The following is a 21,296-nucleotide window of genomic DNA, read 5'->3' on the forward strand; positions in this document are numbered from 1 at the left end:
TTGTTTTCACGACCGGACTCTTAATGGCAGTTTATTACTTGTTCATTGGAAAGACGGCCTGAAGGATTGTCGATGCGAATCTTGGTTAGCCGAGTGCACATCGTGTGTGCCACTTCTCTCCTGCTCATTTGGTCTGTGGCCACTCCCTAGAAACCCTGTTTTTCTCCTGCAATCCCTCAATGCCCACATTCCCTTCTCGATGGGGTGTCCTGCCATTTTTTTTTGCTAGTTTCACTGAGGTCAAAAATTGTTTATTTTCTGCATGATATTCAAGATCCCCTTCCCTTATCTTTCTCCTTCTCATCTGCGGATTCCTACGCTTTCTCCCTGCAATGTACGTATCACTTCAAATAGTTCTGCTTCTCTCTCATGTCTATGTTTAGTCTCTATCCATGGGCCATTTCCACCTGCTTTGTCCATCTCCATACTCCTGATGCTGTTGTGCCTCAGGAGGAACATCTGAGTTGGATTAACCTGTTCATGGAAAGTGGCTAAGGGGTGATATTTTTCTTTCCAGGTAGAGAGAAGCTTATCTTTCTTAATTAAGAAAGAAGTTAGCTTTAAGCTGCCGTTGGTGATTAGAGGAAAATACATTTTTTTTTCTCAAAAGAAATTAAAATTTGGTAGGAAAGCAGCATATTTTATTTCTACCTGGTCAGCATGCCTAGATTAGATATGGGCTGGAGAAACCATCAGGTGGGCAAAATCCATTTTTCAATGGGAAATGACCTAGAATGATCAGGCTGGATCTGACTTCTTCAGCTGCAGCCTTAAAAGATTCCGAGGAGAAAACGAAGTTATAGGCAACCCTGAGGGGAGGGAAGAAAAGGAAATGAGAGGGCAGGAGTCATCGCAACTGTGAAAATGAAAAAACGGAATGTTCGGGGTGCCTGGGTGGCTCAGCTCAGGATGCTGAAAAATAAGTGTCCTCTTTCTCTAAAAAGTTAGAAATCATTGGTTTCAACTCGATCTGTACTAAGGCCCATGGATTTCTCTATTTGTTTCCCAGTTCAGTACATTCTTGTAGACAAACATAGGACTCGTGTATCCAGAAAAATCCTCATATGTACGTAGACACACCCACATCCTCTTGATCCCCTGGCACATGGAGTCAGCCGTCTCATCGAGAATGAAAGATAAAGTTTAGTTGTTTAACAGAATTTCCAGGCCACGGAGCTTCTGGTAAACTTACCTGCCCGTAAAAGGCTACACGATAGTAGCGACCGAACAGCCTCTTCTCTGAGTTCACCACCTCTGCAACTTTTAGGTACGACCGATGAATGTCGTAGTAGAGATCTGATAATTTCTGAAACCATAAATCAAAGGGTTTCGTGACGATGATGTTGACATAAAAAATAGGCAGTTTCCACGTTTGAAAACTGTAAGTAAATCACCAATTTAGAGCAGGATATTTTAACCAGCGTCTAGCTTTAGAAAACGTACCTTGAAGTCTCTCTGCTTCTCAAAGACAGCGATGATGGGTTTGTTGACGTCAGCGATGAGTTCATATCGCTCAGACTTCCAAAGAAACTCCGCACACAGGTAGAGCTGCTCCACCAGGATTTTCTGCAATTCCCCAAATCGAAAGGAGATTCAACACGATGAACACTGTGGTTCCTCCCTGAACCAGGTTTTCAAAACTGCTACAGTGTCAATTTTCTTCATAGTGGGGTTACTCTGTTTCCTATCTTTGTTATTGGCATCTACGTCCACCCTGGACATCGGGATGGTGGTGTCTTGGATCTTTCTTTTTCCATCACTGACTTAGTCCTGCAAGCTTGCTAATTTGAATCTATGAAATGCCTTCAGGTCTGTCTCATTCTTTCCATTCCACGGTCACTGCCTTGGATCAAAACCCTGTTCATTTCCCCCCAACGCCCATAGTGGTCTGCTAATAATGTATTTTGCACTCCAGTCCGTCCTATGTGTTGTTCTCCAAGCAGCTTTCTAAAATGTACATCTGATCATGAGCTCTCCACTGCCCTGAGCCTTTATAGGAACTCTAGGGTCCTTGAATGGTTGTCCAAACTCTATCTCCATCCCAACCACTGTCACGTAAGAAGTTATTTTCCTTTAGTTGCGTATATTTATACTTGATGGGTCTTAGACTGAAAAACGTTCGCCTTTCTCAAGATTCTACACTTTTTGAAAGCCAGAATTGTGGGTTATTTAGCTCTTCTCCCCACCTTAACTCAATGCCTCACATATACTAGTGGTCTAATAAATGTTCAGCTGAATCAAATTATATACTCCCTAAAGGAAGTCAATTATTTGTTGGAATCTTTTCAACAGTGTCTTCGCAGAAAAGACTCTGAAGCATTATTTGAAATAGTTAATCTAAATATGTAGTTGCATTTATTGCTTATTTTCAAGGTATGCTAAATGAATATAAAACCATCTATAAAATTAAATTGAACTCTGCCCCCAAACTTGCTTTCTGTATCCTTTTTTTCAATTGATGTAACATTAAGATAGAAACAATTAACTTATGAGATATTTTACTTACTTGATGAAGAAGCTCTATTTTCTTCATCAGAATTATTGCAATTATCAGTACTTCTTTCAATTAATGAAAAATAACCATGGTTTGCAAATCAGAAGGTTTTCTGCAGAAACTAGTGAGCCTTTCTGTACAAGTGTATTTACAAACACACTTTCTAATGCATTAAAAAAAAGTTGTGACCAGCTCACAAAATTTTCAGTATCCCTTACTGTATTTACCAAAGGACTAGAGATTTTATATCTTATAGAAGAGCTGATAGAACACATTTGGGTCCATTTTAGAGAAGTAAAGTTTAGTTTAAGTAGTCATCAAAAATTATACTTTATCAGTGGAATCTGATATTTATATTCTCAGCTGAACTGTAGCCTGCCTTTCATTTTGCCTAAGTCATATTCTAGAGTAACTTTATTTGATTTCTGAATAAGATTTTCTCCTCCATATTTAGCTTAATGTAACAATTCAACGCATCTGTTTTCTCAGTTACTGTGCACTAGATTATATTGGTCCAACCTCATTGTACGGTGTGTCTTCCATTCCCGAATCTTCTTTCATTGCTCCTTCTTCTTTAATATTTGGTGTAATGCTCAGAAAAGCTGGCCAGCCCATAGAGAACATGCCTTGAGAGGACCAAGCAAAATCAGACATTATTATTTGAGCCAAATCCTGTTTGGGATAGAGCATGCCTTTCTTCATGGTAGCATAATAAAACCCACTCTGTCAACAAGATGGGTAGACTATGACTGTTGATAAATATTCTCTCCAAGGCAACCAATGATCCTGTTTTCTAATTTTGTATCATTTTTCAGGTGACATATTTTCTTTTAGAAGCTGGCATGGACAAAATACAGAATCTGTAGATAGACACAGTTGCAACGTTCTAGTTAGGCAACCCCTTGGAGGCTGTTTCTCCCATTTGTCAAACTGAAGACATTAGTTATCTATCTCAAAAGATGGTTGAAGGGATGCAAACATTAATACTGAGCAAACAGCTGGTATGGTCAGTGCATTATGAAAACAATGCTCATTACTCGCTGATTTTCACTCCTTTGCATTTTCTAGAAACTTCCTTAAATTTTCTTAACACCGTGGCTACCAAGATCAAAACAAATATATCTGGCTCTACAGATAATATATAAAAACAGTTGATAATGGGCCATGTCCCCAGAGGAGGGATTGGAACTGAATTTGAGTAGTCAGGGACACAGCTTACACTGTCAGACCAGTCCTTGAACTTTGGCCCCATCACAAACTCACCATGCTCTCTCTCTAGAGCAGCCTGTATCACTTACTCTTGGTTTTCTCACTTGAAAACAGGAGGCAGTAATAATAGTACTTTCATTACTGAGCCCAGTGCGGGGCCTTACCTGGAGCAGGTGCTTTTAGAATTCGAGCTGATACTTTTGTGACATGTTTCCATTTTTAATAATCAGCTCATTGGCTATGTAACTAAATTATCACTCCAAAATGTGCTAAAAATTATAATTAGGATAATTACTGCAATTTAATTCTTGCATTAGAAATTCTACTTCCCTACTTTTAAAAATGAGAATATTCCTTCTGCAATTAAACATATATTAAAATATTTGGCAACTGAGGAGCAGGGACATATATATCCCTGACAGAGCAGAGAAAGTCACGATACATCTCTTGCAGGATGATGATCCTTGTAATAGCTGTACTTTCTGGAGTTGCTCATATTTGCCCGTATTCTGGTTATTTGCACATTGTAGTGAAGGGATACTCTATCCCTGTGACTTGGAAACATCATAATGTAAAAGTATATTGAGGACTTCAGATATATGCCAATGGATATGAATATATGCTAGTGCATCATAAAAAATCACCTTCCTTAGAGTTTACTAAAAAAATACATTCTTTTCCCAGTGGATATGTTATAGTCCAGTATTACCTCCAGTCTAAAAGTCGGTATTTAAAATTTTTTCATATTAAAGTCTCACACAAAATTTTGGGATATAAGTTCCCACAATTTGTCAAACGGACACCTAGTTTTATCAGATGTCTTCAGTTTTGTTTTTTGTTAGAATTTGAAATAGTCTTTACAGAGCTGTATTACGATATAAAATAGATACGGTGTATGTATGTCTGATTCCGATATAAAATAGGTGGGGGTGAAGGGTATGTTAGACAAAATAATGTTAATTTTGATGACTTGTATATAAAAATGAAGCTGAATAGTTAGTGTGGAGCTAGGCAGGAAGATCCCTGAATTTTAGTGTGGACACAAGCCGCGATGCCAGGTGTGACCTCCTCCTCGAACTATCTCACGGTTCACTTTGTTAACTGGGCTCATATGTCCTTTTTGCAAAATCCACTGAGATTCTTTAGAAAATATATATGCATTTTTAGAAGAACAAGGGATTATGTTAATTAATTAAATAAGGGATTCATTAAATATGTATACGTAACTGAAGTCCAAGTTATCTTTCGTTCAGTTATTTTGATCTTCAGATCTAAGGATTTGTTTGTGTTTTTCATACACGGAGTTTTCCACTGAATTTTGAAAGTTAAGATAGTGTTATGAAGTAGATTGCAGGTCATATCCTTTGGGTTTGAACAAGCTTTTCAATAGAAAACAGATTAAATATATTAACTATATTGCCACATTTTTTGCAAAGAGTAATTCTTTAGTGATTGTTACAAAATCTTTCATCAAACATTAAAGATGAAGTATTTTTAATTAAAGGAAATCAGTGCTATAAATTATTATGTGTTGTAAATTGTCAGAACCAGTTAACATTAAAAAAACTTTTTTTTAATGCTTATTTATTTTTGAGACAGAGAGAGAGAGACAGAGCATGAACCGGGGGGGGGGGGGGGGTCAGAGAGAGAGGGAGACACGGGTCTGAAGCAGGTTCCAGGCTCTGGGCTGTCAGCACAGAGCCCGACGCGGGGCTCGAATTCATGGACCGTGAGATCATGACCTGAGCTGAAGCCGGACGTGCAACCGACTGAGCCACCCAGGTGCCGCAACATTTTAAAAAAACAAAATGGAGGGACGCCTGGGTGGCTCAGTCGGTTAAGCACTGACTTCAGCTCAGGTCATAATCTCACGGTTCGTGAGTTCAAGCCTCGAGTCAGGCTCCGTGCGGACAGGTCAGAGCCTGGAGCCTGCATCGGATCCTGTGTCTCCCTCTCTCTCTGCCCCTCCTCTGCTTGCTGTCTCTGTCTCTGTCTCTGTCTCTCTCTCTCAAAAATAAAATACACATTAAAAAAATTTTGTATAAAAATGAAATGGAACATGTTGATTATATAGTCCCGCATATATATTTTTGGCATTCCTTATTTTCAACAAGTAGGTTTTTTTTTTACATTTCAAGATTAAAATGGATTTCTCTTGCAATTTTAAACAATTTTAGAAAAAAATCCCAAGGGCAGACTAGTATGCAAATTGGAAGCAAATATGGCCATAACTCATAATCCTAAATATTGGATAAGATGCAGTTCTATTTGCTGAGAACTTTTTGGTTCTGAACTTCATAAATTTGGATGGATTTCTGAATGGTAGGAGCCTCAGACTCTGACAGCGTGAGGTATGAAGGTCTGGGATAGCTTTTGCTTCTAAGAACATACATTTAAGAATTTCATCAAAGTAAACTTGAAGCAGCAACTTGATTTGCTCTGCTCTGTTCCCTGGGGGTAAAGGAGCTTATGCGGGAGAGTTAGAGCACTCACTTCCTCCGCTGGGAGCTGTTAGTAATGGGTAGTTATCACAGGGATGGGTATCCTCCGGGAGCAGGGGTGGTGTGCAAATCTTTTCCATTTTCCAGTAACCTATGGTAGTGCAAGATGAGGTTAAGACATGGCTACAGGTTGGTGTTAATACAAGCTTATGAGACTATACATCAGTAAACAATAAAACATTCTCATTTTGAACTAAGAAGCTGACCAGTTAGCCTTTTTGTAGACAGATTAAACATGATAGTGGCATGAAAGCTAAAATTGATAAGTACGGCATAATTAAAACTATCTGTGACCATTAATGTTACTTAATGAAACATAACTGAGATTATTACTGAAATCAAGAAGTTAATTTTAATTTAGGCTTCAGCACGTCTCTTCTGGACTTTTCTCCCTGCAGACGGTCGTCTTACCTTTTCTTTTCAGGTATTCCGCAATGAGGGCAGCTATATGGATGTAACACATCGCGGCCTGTAAGAAAAAAGAACGGTTTTAGAGGAAGGCACAGCACAGAGCTGACTAATCAGGACTAACTTCCTAGGTGAGTCAGTATCCCATGTAAGAATACATGGAGGAATCCTTTTAATGACGGAGTTAAAAACAAGAATCAATCTGATTTCCAAAGCGTTCACAATCAAGAATAAAATGCCTATTCAGGAAGTTTTGTTTGTGTGCTTATCTGGGTGTTATCTTCAAGTGGGTGAATGAACTGACCTCAAGAATTTTTCTGTAGAATTACCTTCCTTCCTATTTAAGCCTAATGTAGATATTTTATTTTATTATTACTTTTTTCAATAAATTAATTTGAGAGAGACAGAGACAGTATGAATGGGGGAGGGGCAGAGAGAGAGGGAGAGAGAGAATCCCAAGCCGACTCCGTGTTGTCAGCACAGAGCCCAACTCGGGGCTTGAACTCAGGAAACCGTGAGATCATGACCTGAGCCTAAACCAAGAGTTGAATGCTTAGCCGACTGAGCCCTCCAGGCGCCCCTGATGTATATATTTTAAAATCCAATTCTCTTTTCTTGTTAAAACTATACACTACAGTATCGGGATCTAAATTGAAAATAAAATTAAGCTATCTTCTTACCTTTTCTGTTTCCAATAATGGCCCCCTTGGAATTTCTACTGCCTTTAAGATGGTCACCTCACAAGGTGGGACTTGATTAAATAGCGTGGCCTAACGTAATGTGTGCTCCCGCCAACCAGAATACATGGTGACATCTTAACGTTCTCTAGTATCTCCCGAAAAGCCTTGAGCATTGCTGAACAGGTACTAGAACTTGACCTGTTGACGGTCCAAATGACTTCAGCTTTTCCCTTGAAGTTTTATGGAGGGATTTCCCCATTTTCTGGGCAATCCAAGGAACTGGAGTTTCTCATTCTTGTCCCATCAAACTGCCTCCAACCGCAGCCTCTGATTGGCTCTCTTTCTATCCCAGGATCCTTCACACGCGTTTAGAAGAACGCCAGGTTTAACTTCAGGTTTTAAGACCATCCCGGACATTTTATTTTTTTTTTTAATGTTTATTTTTATTTTTGAGACAGAGAGAGACAGAGCATGAGCAGGGAAGGGGCAGAGAGAGGGAGACACAGAATGTGAAGCAGGCTCCAGGCTCTAAGCTGTCAGCACAGAGCCCGACGCGGGGCTCGAACTCACAAACTGTGAGATCATGACCTGAGCCGAAGTCGGACGCTTAACCGACTGAGCCACCCAGGCGCCCCCCATCCCGGACATTTTAATCTCTTCCCCAAAGGGGCGTATTTCTGAGAATAAGGCAAAACTTTTCCATATGGTGTCTAGAAACCACTTGGGTGCTGTGAACTGCTACATAAAAAGCCACCCAGTGTTTAAACGGACATTGAAACGTTAGCTATTGATTTATAATCTTCACACAGTGCATTCTCCTCACAGGGCTCGTGAGAGTGTTAATATTTCCATCACCAGTTCAGACCAGCTGCAAATGAGGACAGATTACCCCAGCCTGAGATTACTCACTATGAAGGCAAGCTTCCCCATCCGAGTCCGATTACAGGGAAGAAGTTTTAAAACACAGAAGATTAACTTACATAACTCAATTTCTCAATTTCCAGACACCATTCCAACCATCCTCCCTAGTCTTAGGCTTTTAACGTTTAGTTCTGCATTGCATATCCTACAATTGCAGCTGATACCAACAACTGTGGCTTTTACTTGGTATCATTTACATGGAGTCAGGAATTCTTGAATCCTATGTGCAAATTTAATGCACATAATATATAATCGGGTCATACCTAGATGAGCGGGAAAATATGGTAACCTACTGTAAATGAAAATCCAATCGCCCCGATAAAGGAGACAATGCCAATGGAGAAGGACTGAGCCTTTGCTAATCACCTCGGATAAGTCGCCATTTCTTGCGTGAATCTTGGCCATGCTTTCCAGCCAGGTCCTGCGCAGCTCAGGGGTGCTTGCATAGGAGTTTGCCAGGCTGTACTGGAGATCCACCAGCATCTCGGGGTCCTTCTCATGCTCTTTCATCTGAGCTGTGGCCATCAAAACAGTCCTTATACGTTTTGTCAGATCTTTCACCTCTGCTGGGAAGTTGCTGTTCTTTGGAAAAGAGAGAGGCTGGGTCATTATCGGTTTCAAATTCCTAAGATAAGTTACTTCAAGTTATGCTATTATTTATGGCATCGTCTCACAGTTTGATGCGTTCTCTATCTTGTTCATAAGCATGTACTTTCTTTATACGCGCATCTTATGTATTGTGGTTGTGTATACATTTGAACATTAGAACTGTAGTAGACTCCGTCTTATCTGCTCACCTAGCTTCTTCTAGTAATAGCATCCTGATTGTTCTTTGAGACACTCTCCTCTCTGGCTCTGGGTCATGTGATTTGAAAGGTCTACTTCCTTCGCAGGCACCAGGGTGTGGCCCACGTTCCTGACCCGGCCAATCATATTCTTTGATCCCTCAAGCCAGTGATTGGTTTAGGGATGGGCATATGATAACAAGGTTCAGTTTGGGGACTTTAACTGACACAATTGAAAGAAATGCTTCTTTCACTTACAGGATACTTCGATATCCTCAGAATTTCTGAGAAAGTACGCTCATGGGGAGATCCTGCTTGTAAATGAAGTAAACAAAGAGGAAAATTGAACTAAGAGACAGAGAGAGGTAAAAATAGAGGCAGTAGGGAAGGGGATCTGAAAACATTATTTTTTAATTTTTAGAGGTTTTTTTATTCAAATCATTTTTTCCAGTTTTGTTCAGAAGTAACTGTCATACATCACTGTGTAAACGTAAGGCATACAGCATAGCAGTTTAATTGATATATGTTGTGAAAGCAGTAGCACAATAGGTTCAGCTAACAGCCATCTTCTCCTATAGATGCAGTATAGAGACCAGAAAGAAAAAAAGAAAAAAGGAAAACAAAATTCCCCTTACGATGACAGCTCATAGGATTTTCTCTCTTAACTACCTCTTCTTTTTTTTTTTTTTCTTTTATGTTTCTATATTTTTGAGAGAGAGACAGAGTGTGAGCAGGGGAGGGGCAGAGAGTAGAGGGGCACACAGAATCCGAAGCAGGCTCCAGGCGCTGAGCTGTCAGCACAGAGCCCGACGCGGGGCTCGAACCCACAAACCGTGAGATCGTGACCGGAGCCGAAGTCAGACGCTTAACCGACTGAGCCACCCAGGCGCCCCTCTGAACTACCTCTTCTGTATAACATAGAGCGATGTTAGCTATAGTCCTCATGTTGTACCTGACATCCCCAGTACTTATCTATCTTACAATTAGAAGTTTGTACCTTTTCACCACCCTCCTCCAATTTCCTCACCCCCACCCTGCCTCTGATAACCATGAGTCTGATTTCTTTCTTCATGATTTTCAGGGTTTTTTTTTACGATTATACACATAAGTGAGATCATACAGTACTTGTTTATCTTTGACCTATTTCACCTAGTGTAATGCCTTCAGTGTCCATCCATGTTGTTACAAATGGTAGGACTGCCTCAGATTTTGTGGCTGACTGCTATTTCATTGACTATATACACCACAACCGCTTTATCCATTCGTTCACTGGTGGACATGTAGCTTGTTTCCATGCCTTGGCTATTGTAAATAATGCTGTTATGAACATGGGGTGCACATATCTTTTTGAATTAATGTGAAAACATTTTAATTTCTGGGTTCAGCCATGCCCAATGCCAGGCCCTTATCCCTGGACTTTACAGTACTGTGATTAAAGGAGAAGTCTTCAGAAATTTCTAAAAGAAAGATTAAATACATTTGACCTACAATAGGATTATGAGAGAATCACTGTATTTCTGGATATTTGTGGTTAGTATTCTTTTTTTATTTTTGGTAAAATTTTTTAATGTTTATTTTTGAGAGAGAGGGAGACAGAGCATCAGTGGGGGAGGGGCAGAGAGGGGGGGCACACAGAATCTGACGCAGGCTCCAGTATCTGAGCTGCCAGCACAGAGCCCGATGTGGGACGTGGGGCTTGAACTCACAAACCGTGAGATCATGGCCTCAGCCAAAGTGGGACGCTTAACCTTCACAATGAGCCGCCCAGGCACCCCTTGTGGTTAGTATTCTTGTTATATCTCATTCAACCACCCATCTTGGAAATTCCAAGCAACAGATGATAGACTGACAGTGTTAGAGCTGATCGGCAATTCAGCAAGCAAACTCAATGTAAGCACTCAGTTTAAGTCACAATACACAAAACACAGAATTTGGATATTTTTTTTTTTTTGATTTGGATATTTCACAAAAGAATCCAGTTTAGTTTATTCCCAAGTCTTTGAAAATGTCCATAAAGCATTTCTTACTTTCATCTGCTTGTCTCCATTAGCAAAATTGTTGGTAATTGCAAGGGAATGCTGAAACCGAGAGCCTCCAATCCCAGCATCGGCGATTAACTGGCTTACAGCCTTGATAAGCTAGAAGAGAAGAGAAAAAGAAAACTCCAAAGGTACTAACTCAGAAATAGTAATATTAAAGAAACCCACTGGATTGGATGAAGGTACCATTGATTTCTCCCTGTGGGTCCAAAGAATAGCATCTTTATGCCTTAAAATTTTCAGAAGGCCACGTAATCTAGGGTGTTTCCTATGATTTAAAATATTTAAAGAAGGTTGCAGGAATCTTGGGATGCCTTAAAGGAAGACATGTCTGGATTTGGAATCTGGTGGGGTTTGGTATCCTAGAGATAGTCACGGTTTCCTGAGTTGTGTATTCTATTTGATTCTGTTCCTTGGCAGAAGAAAGAAAAGTAAAAGTGGAATTATGGGCTGTGTTGATTTCTGCCCAGCTGCCCTCTTCCTCTGAACCAGAGCGGAGTGTGTTGAGTCTCTTTAAGGAGGAATCTAGTAGAAGAGTTGGTAGCTCTTGCCCAGGGGCCTAGAGGCTTTTATCAATGCTGAAACAGAAGAGCGGCTTTAATAACAGCATTAATGGAAACTGGAAGCACTTACTTGTAAGTGGGACCGGACAATTGACTTCTGCTTGTTAAATTCAAAATTCTTCCTCATGAAAAAGTAGAGAAGGGCTGATGCTTCTGTCTGAGTTGACCGTGACCTGTGGTTACAGCATTTTAGGACTTCATAGCAGAAGGATCCACACAGGTCGGCAGGCCCTTGAAAGAACGCTGAAGGAAACTATGGAGGTAGAACGGTTGGTTAAGTTAGGGGCGGGGGGGGGGGGGGGGGGACCATGCCTTCATTTTGCTGTGTTTCTGCTTGCATTTTAAAATTCCTTAGAACAAATCCGCCTTTTTTTTTTTTAACCCAGGCAAGTGGAAGAGATATAATTGTATTTATTTAAGCCCATATTAGTATTTCTCTTTTTTTCCTAGAAATAATCATTCTCTACATGGTAAGTATCCCAGGCACCAATGATGACAACCCGAAACTAGTGAATGAGAGCTTTGAAGTGTTTCCTCTTCACCCAACATTGTAAAACCACAGAGATCCTCAAAAGTTGGCAGCTGTGTCTACTTTAAGGTGGAAACTTCACTTGGCATGAATGGAGATCACAGATGATGACGTGCATTTTCCCCGACTCTCTGTCACAAATACTGAGGATCCCCCCAGAAGATGGCTACGTGTTAATAATATTCCCTTTCGATATCCAAGTAGACAGGCTGTCAAGACTGTTAACTGTCAAGACCAGGAATCAAATGGCTTATTAAAACCAATCAAAATATTCTAATAAAACCAAATAAGCCAAAATAGAAGGAAACGGACTTTCTTTCCTCCATACTGAGAGATGTAAGGATTAACACGTATTTATTATCATCCTTTCCTGACCTTTCACTGGAACCAGGAGAACTCTTACCTTGCAAACAAACAGTCTCAAGGAGGCAAACACGTGCTTCAGCGCTGTGGCTGACTGGTTGACTTGGAAAAAGACCATGTAGGTGTCAAAGACCCTTTTCATCATGGAATTTTGACATTCAGATTGTTGGAGTTGTCTCTGGAAATTCAACACAGAAGTTATTTAGGATGAGTGAAAAGGCACCTGTATTCTTTCAAAAGATATTTACTGTGAGCCTACTATGTGGTAGGCACAACTCTGGGTAATGGAGATAGTGTTGAATAAGAAGATATGGTCTATGTTCCCAATGAAACTTACACAGCAGGGATTGGAAAAAATTACTAAATAAGAAAATAGAGCAGAATGATGCGATATAATAAAAAGTAACTGGTTTGGGCAAGGATTACTTTAGGTAGGGTGGGCAGCCAAGACCCTCTAATGGATGAACTGACATGTGAGCTGAAGGAATTGGCTATGGGCAGATATGAAGGGACTAATCAAGAAGACAGAAACAGCTAGTACCAGGGATATGAGTTGGGAAGAAGCTTATGAGTTCAAAGTTGAGGAAAAAAAAGGGCAGAGGAGCCTGAACAGAGCATGGGGTGAGATCGGGACAGAGGTAGGAGATGGGGTCACAGGGAGGCAGGTCCTCGTAGGCATCGGTAGGGCCTTTAAGATGTCTGAGATTTGACTGACATTTGCACTGAGTAATCAAGATTTAAAATATGGTGTTTGTTTTTTTTCTACCACCATGCTGACACTTTTCCTGAAAGCAGGGATTTTTTGGCATAATCATTGTGTTTGGTGTAGACGTTATTCAATGGATCCAACTGTTCCTACTTCAACCCCGAACATCTGTAAGCTCATTAGATTGAGCTAATATTCCAAATATCTTTATTGAGGTATAACTGGCATACAATTTCTATAGTTTGAGTTTATTAAATTTTATATAAATGGCATCAGACAGTAACTGAGCGTAACTGAGCAGTGTTCTATTGTATGGATATACCACCATTTTTTAAATCCATTCACCTGTTGATGTACACTTAGGTTGTTTTCATCACTTATTAAAAATAAGGCTTGTATGAACATTTGTGTACACAGGTTTTTGTGACCAAATGCTTTTATTTCTCCTGGGTAAGTGCTTAGTATTGGAATGGCCGGTCACATAATGGACACACGTTTAACTTTTTAGACTGCCATACTGTTTTCCAGAGTGTTTGCATGCCCGCCATTGGTGGATAGGAGTTTCAGTTTTTTCATACCCTTGCCAAAACGTGATATGGTCAGTCTTTTTAACTTAAGTCATTCTACCACTATGTAGGTATTATTTTCACCAAAGATATACAGATGACAAATAAGCACATGAAAAGATGCTCAGCATTATTAGTCTGTTGGATCTAGCCATCATTTCTCTCCCCCTGAGTCTGAAAAAGTGGAGCCCCACTCTCAGTCAGCTCGGCTTGCCTGAGGGTGAAGCAGGAGAAGCAAAGAAGAATATTTATTATTTGACAATAGTGAAATACATATGTATGTATATCATTTGAGCATTAGTCAACTTCTGATAAACTCTGAGTCTCAGTTGTAAAACTTTTTCCACTGACACTTAGGCTGATTTATGTAACGTTAATTGATTTCATAAAATATTAAATTAAAAAAATGTTTATTTATCTTTGAAGGAGAGAGAGACAGAGCGTGAGCAGGGGAGGGGACAGAGAGAGAGAGAGAGAGAGAGAGAGAGAGACACAGAATCTGAAACAGGCTCCAGGTTCTGGGCTGTCAGCACAGAGCCCGAAGCAGGGCTCAAACTCACAGACCCCGGGATCATGACCTGAGCCAAAGTCGGACGCTTAACCGAATGAGCCACCCAGGTGCCCCAGTAAAATATTTTTTTTTTTCTTGACTTCCCATGACTTTTCCACCTCCCATTTTATCATGTTGCAGAAGATGTTATAGTCACACTTACCTGGTGAGTCTGGGTGAAGAGTGATAGCAGGTCTAGGATAGTCAGGCACACCTCTGTAGCTATATTGGCCTCTGTGTCCACATGGTGCACGATGTCTATTTCATTGGAGTTGCCTACAAAATATGAAGTAGAACATACATAAATGTCTAAGAAAATTCTTTGTATTCCATAAAGGGCTTTCTTCTATTATAACATTTTCACTGTTTTCTGGTGTTTTGATAAATAATTTATGAAATCAAAGTGCTTTTGTTGGTTCAATTGCCTTATTGGCTGAATCAAAAACTAAAGACTGTGCGTCTAAAGACAGAGGCTTTAACGGATCCTATAGACTAAATGTTTGTGTTGCCCCAAATTCCTGCGTTGAAGCCCTAAGTGTGATGGTATTTGGAGATGGGATATTTGAGAGGTAATTAGCTCGTGAGGGCGGAGCCCTCATGAATGGGTTCGTGCTCTTATAAAAAGAGGCACCAGAAAGGGAGCCTTTCTCTTTGTCATGAGGACACAAGAAGAAGGTGGCCATCTGCAAACCAGGAAAAGGGTTCTCATCAGACATCAAATCTGTTGGTACCTTGACCTTGGACCTCCCACCCTCCAGAACCATAAGAAATAAATGTTTGTTGTTTAAGCCTCCCAGACAATTCTCTTGTAGCCACTCAAACTAAGAGTGTAGGCCCTTTTCATATGTCAGCTGTAGACAAGAGTGACCCATTTGCCATTATTTCTTACTTCTTTTCCGTTGATTTAGGCATTGACAGAGTCATAGTCCTTTCATACTCAGTCTGGGGCAAGTTTTAGGCTCCTACTCTAATAGACTAAATGTATAGTCTCAGTGGACAGTGTGCATTAGTGGCCATTAAAGACCCTAAATATATTCATAGGTGAAGGCATCTGCCTTTGGTCACATGTCCCTAACCACTAACATGTACACAATACAAAACACTGGGCTCCATTTTTTCCTCATTCACAAGCTGGAATGTGCACATCACCGGGTTCAATATATCACACTTAGTGCTTCTAGGACATGGACAACTTCCTCCTCGTCCCAAACAGCAGACAGTAATAATCTGGTTGACAGAGGTCCCCGTAACCCTCACAATAGCAAATCCACCTGACATCAGAGGAGCTACATGGAGCACATTATCCTGAGAGATTTGCCTGTTTCCTTTCTTGTAAGGACACTTCAGTTTTTAAACTCCCTCTCTGCTGATCTTTTTCCTCTAAGAAAAATTCCCTGGGCTACACACTAACTAAACACAGTGTTTCTAGAGAAACACTGCTAGCCGTCTCGGTCCCATTATTTCTCGTTTACTTACTGGACATGGTATTGTCTAACATCTGTAAAAGTTTGGGATTAGAAAGTGCATTTTTGCCTCGAATTATAGGTAAAGTTTGTGATCGGTGCTGCTTATGTCCTTCGTGAGCGGACGTGGTATGCATCCTGAAAATTAAATAAGAAAATAGGTTATGGCACGAGAGATATGAGATACAAATGTTCATTCAAAAATTCTAGACTAAGTCAAATATAAACAACTTTTACCCAGAGATGTTTTATGAAAAATATTAATTACAGGAGACATGATCAAAGGGACTTTTAAGAGTGCTTTTGGGGAGGTTTTATTTAAGCCAAAAAAGGGTTCAGAAGGATGCTCGGTACCAAAGGGTAATAGAAGAATAATAGATACTAAGTCTGAACAAGCATATTCATTATTATTTAATGAAACCATGAGATTTCATGGGAATTCCATGGTATTCCATCCTCATAGGGGAGAGAGCTAGCGGGGGGACCCTGGTGCAGCTACATTCCCAGGATGATGATAATGGTCTCCAACAGCTCTCATTCAATGTCTCCTTGGCACTCCCACCTGGTGGAATGAGCCAGTGTTATGTGGGAGTAAAGACACTTCCCATTTTTGACTTTCATTTCTGCTAGCATTTGGCCAAGGCAATAAAACATTTTTTTTTTTTTTTTTTGAGTAAAGTAGGCAATAAGAGATACCCTGAAGAGTCAAGCCTATAGAAGAGGCAATGGTTTTCTCTTGGTCACACTTTTCAAGGGGTTATTTGACCACATCAAATGCTCTGGATGGATCGAGGCCCAGAAGACCTAAGTTTGGTTTTCAGTAGTTAGGGGAGCCCTGAAGCTACAAGAAAAAAATGAGTTCTGGCTTGAATGGCTTGGACCTTTGGGACTGATTTATTTCCAGGTTTTGGGTCTATTTTGGTCTGGAGCTTCTGGAGGAAAAATCCTGGTGCCTAGGAGGGGAGGGGTAGGAATGGCCAGGACATGTCTAGATGGTTCAGGAAGAAGCTTGCAATTTAACCCACCAAACGTCAACAAAACTGCAGTGACCTCAGGTACCTTACTATTGTCTTTAAAGGCAGAAAGTCATTGTTGATAGTCTTCTCTCCTATTACCATTTGGAAAACACGCCTATTACATTTTCTCATTTGCTTTCACACAAGGGGCAACTTCGAGGAGTCCCTATGGGCTAAGAGGCGAAACTTACTCCATGGTTTTTTGGTTATATACTACTTTCTTATTTCTGAAATTCTTTCTAAAATATAGCCATTTTCATATTACATATTATTATGGTAACTTTGGGAAGAATAAATCAAACTGGAGAAATTTTAGCAAAGAATTCTTATTTATGAGACTCAGGGGAGATTTAAAGTAGGATTTCAGGGCAAAATCCTCCCACAGGGTAGGTTCATAAAGGATGACTCCAGGCCCTATGTGCTAGTCAAACTGGTGTAATGGCTAGGAAATCGAACACGAGCTTATGGAGCCATCCATGTTTCCTCACTGCTTGCGACCCTTTCAAAAACAATTTTAGGGGCACTTGGTGGCTCAGTCAGTTAAGCGTCTGACTTCGGCTCAGGTCACGATCTTGCGGTTTGTGGGTACAAGCCCCGTGTCGGGCTCTGTGCTGGAATCTCAGAGCCTGGAGCCGGCTTCGGATTCTGTGTCTCCCCCTGTCTCTGCACCTCCCCCACTTGCACTCCGTCTCTCTCGTTCTCAAAAATAAATAAACATAAAAAAAATAAGTAGATAAAAACCAATGTTAGCTCTGAGGACACTGCTAACGTATTACAATGACTGAAAGGTATGGGGAGATACGACCTCACATTTGATATGTCACTAGGAGGTTAGCAAACATTAAATGAGTCATTTATTGGAATGATGTCTTTTCGGGCTCAGTTAAATTACGGTACTATTGGGGCGCCTGGGTGGCGCAGTCGGTTAAGCGTCCGACTTCAGCCAGGTCACGATCTCGCGGTCCGTGAGCTCGAGCCCCGCGTCGGGCTCTGGGCTGATGGCTCAGAACCTGGAGCCTGTTTCCGATTCTGTGTCTCCCTCTCTCTCTCTGCCCCTCCCCCGTTCATGCTCTGTCTCTCTCTGTCCCAAAAATAAATAAACGTTGAAAAAAAAAAATTAAAAAAAAAAAAATTACGGTACTATTAACCTCCATCCACTGCATGGCATTGTGCCCCAAGTGCACATAAATAAGTCATAATCCTTGACTCTTAGGTTTTCACAAGCTAGCGGAGCAGATAGAGGAGAGTTTCTGCATGTGGTTTGAAGTGTATGCATACATACATATGCATGTGCCTGCTTGTGCATGCACATGTGGAAGCATCCGTATCCCTCCACACACACACACGCACACACACACACACACGCACATACGCATAAACACAATATGATTACAATTATCAAGCAAATGCGACATTACCATTGTGGCAAGGGACCTGATGTTTGGCAGGAAGGGTTAGAGCCTTTGAGAGTTCCATTGTTCTGGGTGGACTGCACAAATTTAAATGCTGCAGCAATTTTCCTGCAAGGGAAACTGAGGTTTTAATCACAGTTCAGTATTTGTAATTTATTTTTAAATAAAGACCGGCCACTGGCAACACGACTACTAAACAACGAAATAGTCTGCGTGCTATGAGAGATAAAATCACATCATCTTTTGGGAATGGGAAATGGGGGTTTAGCGAAAGTGCTGGGGGCTTCGTGGTCTCTCATGAGAAAACAATGTCAACACAAAGTTATTCTAGATTAATTTTTCTTTTCAGCTTACTGGGAGTATATCTTCTTTCTTTCTTTCTTTCTTTCTTTCTTTCTTTCTTTCTTTCTTTCTTTCAAGTACAGTTGACACACAACATTATATTAGTTTCATGTGTACAACATAGTGATTTGACAAGTCTATGTATGTTGCACTCACCATAAGTGTGGCTACTATCTGTCCCCAAACCACAAAACCACTGACTGTATTCCCTGTGCTGTACCTTTTATTCCTGTGACTTATTCACATTGGATGTATTCACATTGGATGTAGAAGGTTCATAGGAATCTTCTACATTACATCCATGCAAAATGATAGATAAATTAGCTCGGACGATACAGGAAATGTGGCTTCCTTTTAGAAATGTATGTTTTGTGCTTTTCTCCCTAGACAGCTTTTAACTAGTCCTAGATCTATGATGAGTACATGGCAAGTGTCAAACTTCTACATCTACTCTGAGGTCAACCTTACGATCCTTATGTGCACCTTAAGATTTCTAACATATACCTTGAAGTCTAACCTGATATACATTAATAGATGCCATATTTTTTTAAAGATAAGACTAACCTAGTGGAATTTAAAAATTGTTACCTTATTATATTGCGTCTTCCTAGGTATCTGAAATTTTGAAGACAAACACTAGAAAGGAAAAAAAAGGCCACATTCCAATTATTCATGTCCTTTTGTTTATACAAACTATTCATTTAAGAAGTACATTAAAAGAAAAGTTGATTTTATGCATATTTTATGCATGACTACTACTGATAGATAGTAGGACATTCTAAGGACATATGGGTCCTCAGAATGAAGGATGGTATACTGAACCATTTTGAAGTTTCCAGAAAAAAACAGGTTAACAAATCAACTCTATAACTTACTCCAAGATGCTGAAGAAGTCAGACACCTCTGGACTGGGTGCTCTTTGCCAGTAGGCAATCAGCGTCTCTGGAAGGAAACACCATGTAGCATGAGACTCTCGGAAATTCAATTTTTTTTCCTTTTTAAAAATTTTAATTTTCAAGGGCTCTCTCTTTACCCTCTGAAATTGTCTTCATAATGTGAAGAAAGCACATGAGAAGGCTCCTGGTTTCTGCTTGATCTAACTTGTCAAATCGAAGGGTTGACCCTATCAAAGACAAGGGTCTAGGGATCTAGGAACGGAAGAACCAAGAAAGACTGAATTAGCGAGGCGGGGGGGGGGCGCTGGCTCTTCAGGTGCTGGGTAACTGGAGGAGAAGCCCCACCTTTTCGCAGTTGTCTGTTTTCTCGCTGCTCTTCTCATTGGTGCTTGGGTTGGAGTCAAGACTTGCCAGGGATGCTCTGGAGTCAGCATGGTTTACTGTAGAAATAGCTATTGATGAAAATGCTGCAAACACAAGCCACAGCACACAGATGGTAATGAGATGTAATGGGCACACACACAGAGCTAAAACGATGACCCAAAAAGATGTTGATCACTGAAGTGGTAGGAGCATTGGGGAAGGCTGACATGATAGAGTCTGGAATTGCCATTGAAGACATGCGACATTTTAAGAATGATCACGGTGGCCATGCCAGCCTTAAGGATTTAGGGAAATTTAGACCAGTATAAATGGAAATAAGGTAAAGCTTGTTCCTTTGATTTCTTAAACAGCTTTTGAAAGGTTCTCTTTTAAAAACGCTTTCATGCAAGTTCACAAGGATGCTTTGGGGGGAGAAGCTTTCAAGTTTTGACAGTTTATAAGAAATTAAGATGACATTTCCAAAATAGTTCTTAAAAATAAATTCTGAAGTTGTTGGGGCTATTATATTTTAAAAGGTTGTATGCAATGAAAACTTAAAAGATTGTTTCCAGAATGAAATATTTTGGTAACATCTGAGTAGATTGCTCTTTGAGCCAAGTAAAACTGAATGCTAAGTAGAAGATGAAGCCCCTGGATGAGCTTCCAAGAAATATGTAAAGAGACTCTTTAGCTCTATAAATAGAGTGTACTTTGACATACAGCAATTATGCATACTGGATTATGGAGTGGGTAAAAAGCACAATGATATGTCATGTAAACATGGAAGAGAGTTAAACACAAGTGTTTTTGCAAGGTCTTAAGTACCTGCTATGGAATTTAAAACATCTTTAGAAAATGATGTATCCACAGAATTTGCATGTTTCATAGCCGACTGGCTGTGAAATCCTCCATTGGTGCTGAGGTCATCTCTAGACCCCTGTATTCGAAGCACAGAAGAGATTAATGGGAATCACCACATTTCAACATTGTAAACCCACATATGCCTTCTTTGTTACACTTTCAGTTCGACGATATTTGATCTGATCTTTTATATTCCAGCAAAGGTCTTCTGCCAAAGCAAGCAATGAAAATGAATACAGTCACAACCATACTCTTAGTCACATTTTGACTTATGTGGTTTTTTTTTTTTTTTTTTTTACTATCTTTTAGCTATAAACTGGTTGGAATGGCTACTGTTGTTTTATGGATGATACTCTAGATTATCATGAGTTATCTTACGTATATTACTATTACTAAAAGCTAATTCCAAATACTTATTATGTACCAGTCTCTAGGCCTAGTGTTTTCTACTAGAGAATTTAATCCTCCTAAGAATCCTGTAATGTAGGAATTCTATCCGATTCTATAAATAAGAAAGCAGAGGTTTAAAGAGGCTGGATAGACACGCCTGGGTGGCTTAGTCAGTTGAATGTCTGACTTCAGCTCAGGTCATGATCTCACAGTCTGTGAGTTCCAGCCCTGCACCAGGC

The 21,296-nt window shown here is 40.2% G+C and overlaps 1 protein-coding gene across 11 annotated transcripts in view; it reads right to left on the minus strand.

Annotated features, from left to right (window-relative positions):
* The window catches only part of DOCK10 (dedicator of cytokinesis 10), a 271,165-nt gene that overhangs the window by 18,360 nt on the left and 231,509 nt on the right, over positions 1-21,296 (minus strand). For 9 of the 11 annotated variants that reach the window (XM_086719771.1, XM_086719772.1, XM_086719770.1 and 6 more), the window contains exons 34-50: positions 20,632-20,743; positions 19,789-19,910; positions 19,581-19,695; positions 19,423-19,489; positions 19,136-19,183; positions 18,212-18,313; positions 15,791-15,915; positions 14,478-14,590; positions 12,533-12,670; positions 11,671-11,853; positions 11,026-11,136; positions 8,580-8,795; positions 6,616-6,673; positions 6,197-6,295; positions 3,014-3,120; positions 1,444-1,566; positions 1,193-1,306 (exon numbers count right to left, since the gene is read on the minus strand). In XM_086719771.1, the coding sequence (XP_086575897.1) occupies positions 1,193-1,306; positions 1,444-1,566; positions 3,014-3,120; positions 6,197-6,295; positions 6,616-6,673; positions 8,580-8,795; positions 11,026-11,136; positions 11,671-11,853; positions 12,533-12,670; positions 14,478-14,590; positions 15,791-15,915; positions 18,212-18,313; positions 19,136-19,183; positions 19,423-19,489; positions 19,581-19,695; positions 19,789-19,910; positions 20,632-20,743 (1,953 nt within the window). The remainder of the gene's footprint in view (positions 1-1,192; positions 1,307-1,443; positions 1,567-3,013; positions 3,121-6,196; positions 6,296-6,615; positions 6,674-8,579; positions 8,796-11,025; positions 11,137-11,670; positions 11,854-12,532; positions 12,671-14,477; positions 14,591-15,790; positions 15,916-18,211; positions 18,314-19,135; positions 19,184-19,422; positions 19,490-19,580; positions 19,696-19,788; positions 19,911-20,631; positions 20,744-21,296) is intronic. The other 2 variants (XM_086719765.1, XM_086719769.1) reach the window with 2 other exon arrangements.

Source organism: Puma concolor, chromosome C1 (assembly GCF_028749965.1).
Source record: "Puma concolor isolate L17-30 chromosome C1, mPumCon1.1.hap2, whole genome shotgun sequence".
Classification (NCBI taxonomy): Eukaryota; Metazoa; Chordata; class Mammalia; order Carnivora; family Felidae; genus Puma; species Puma concolor.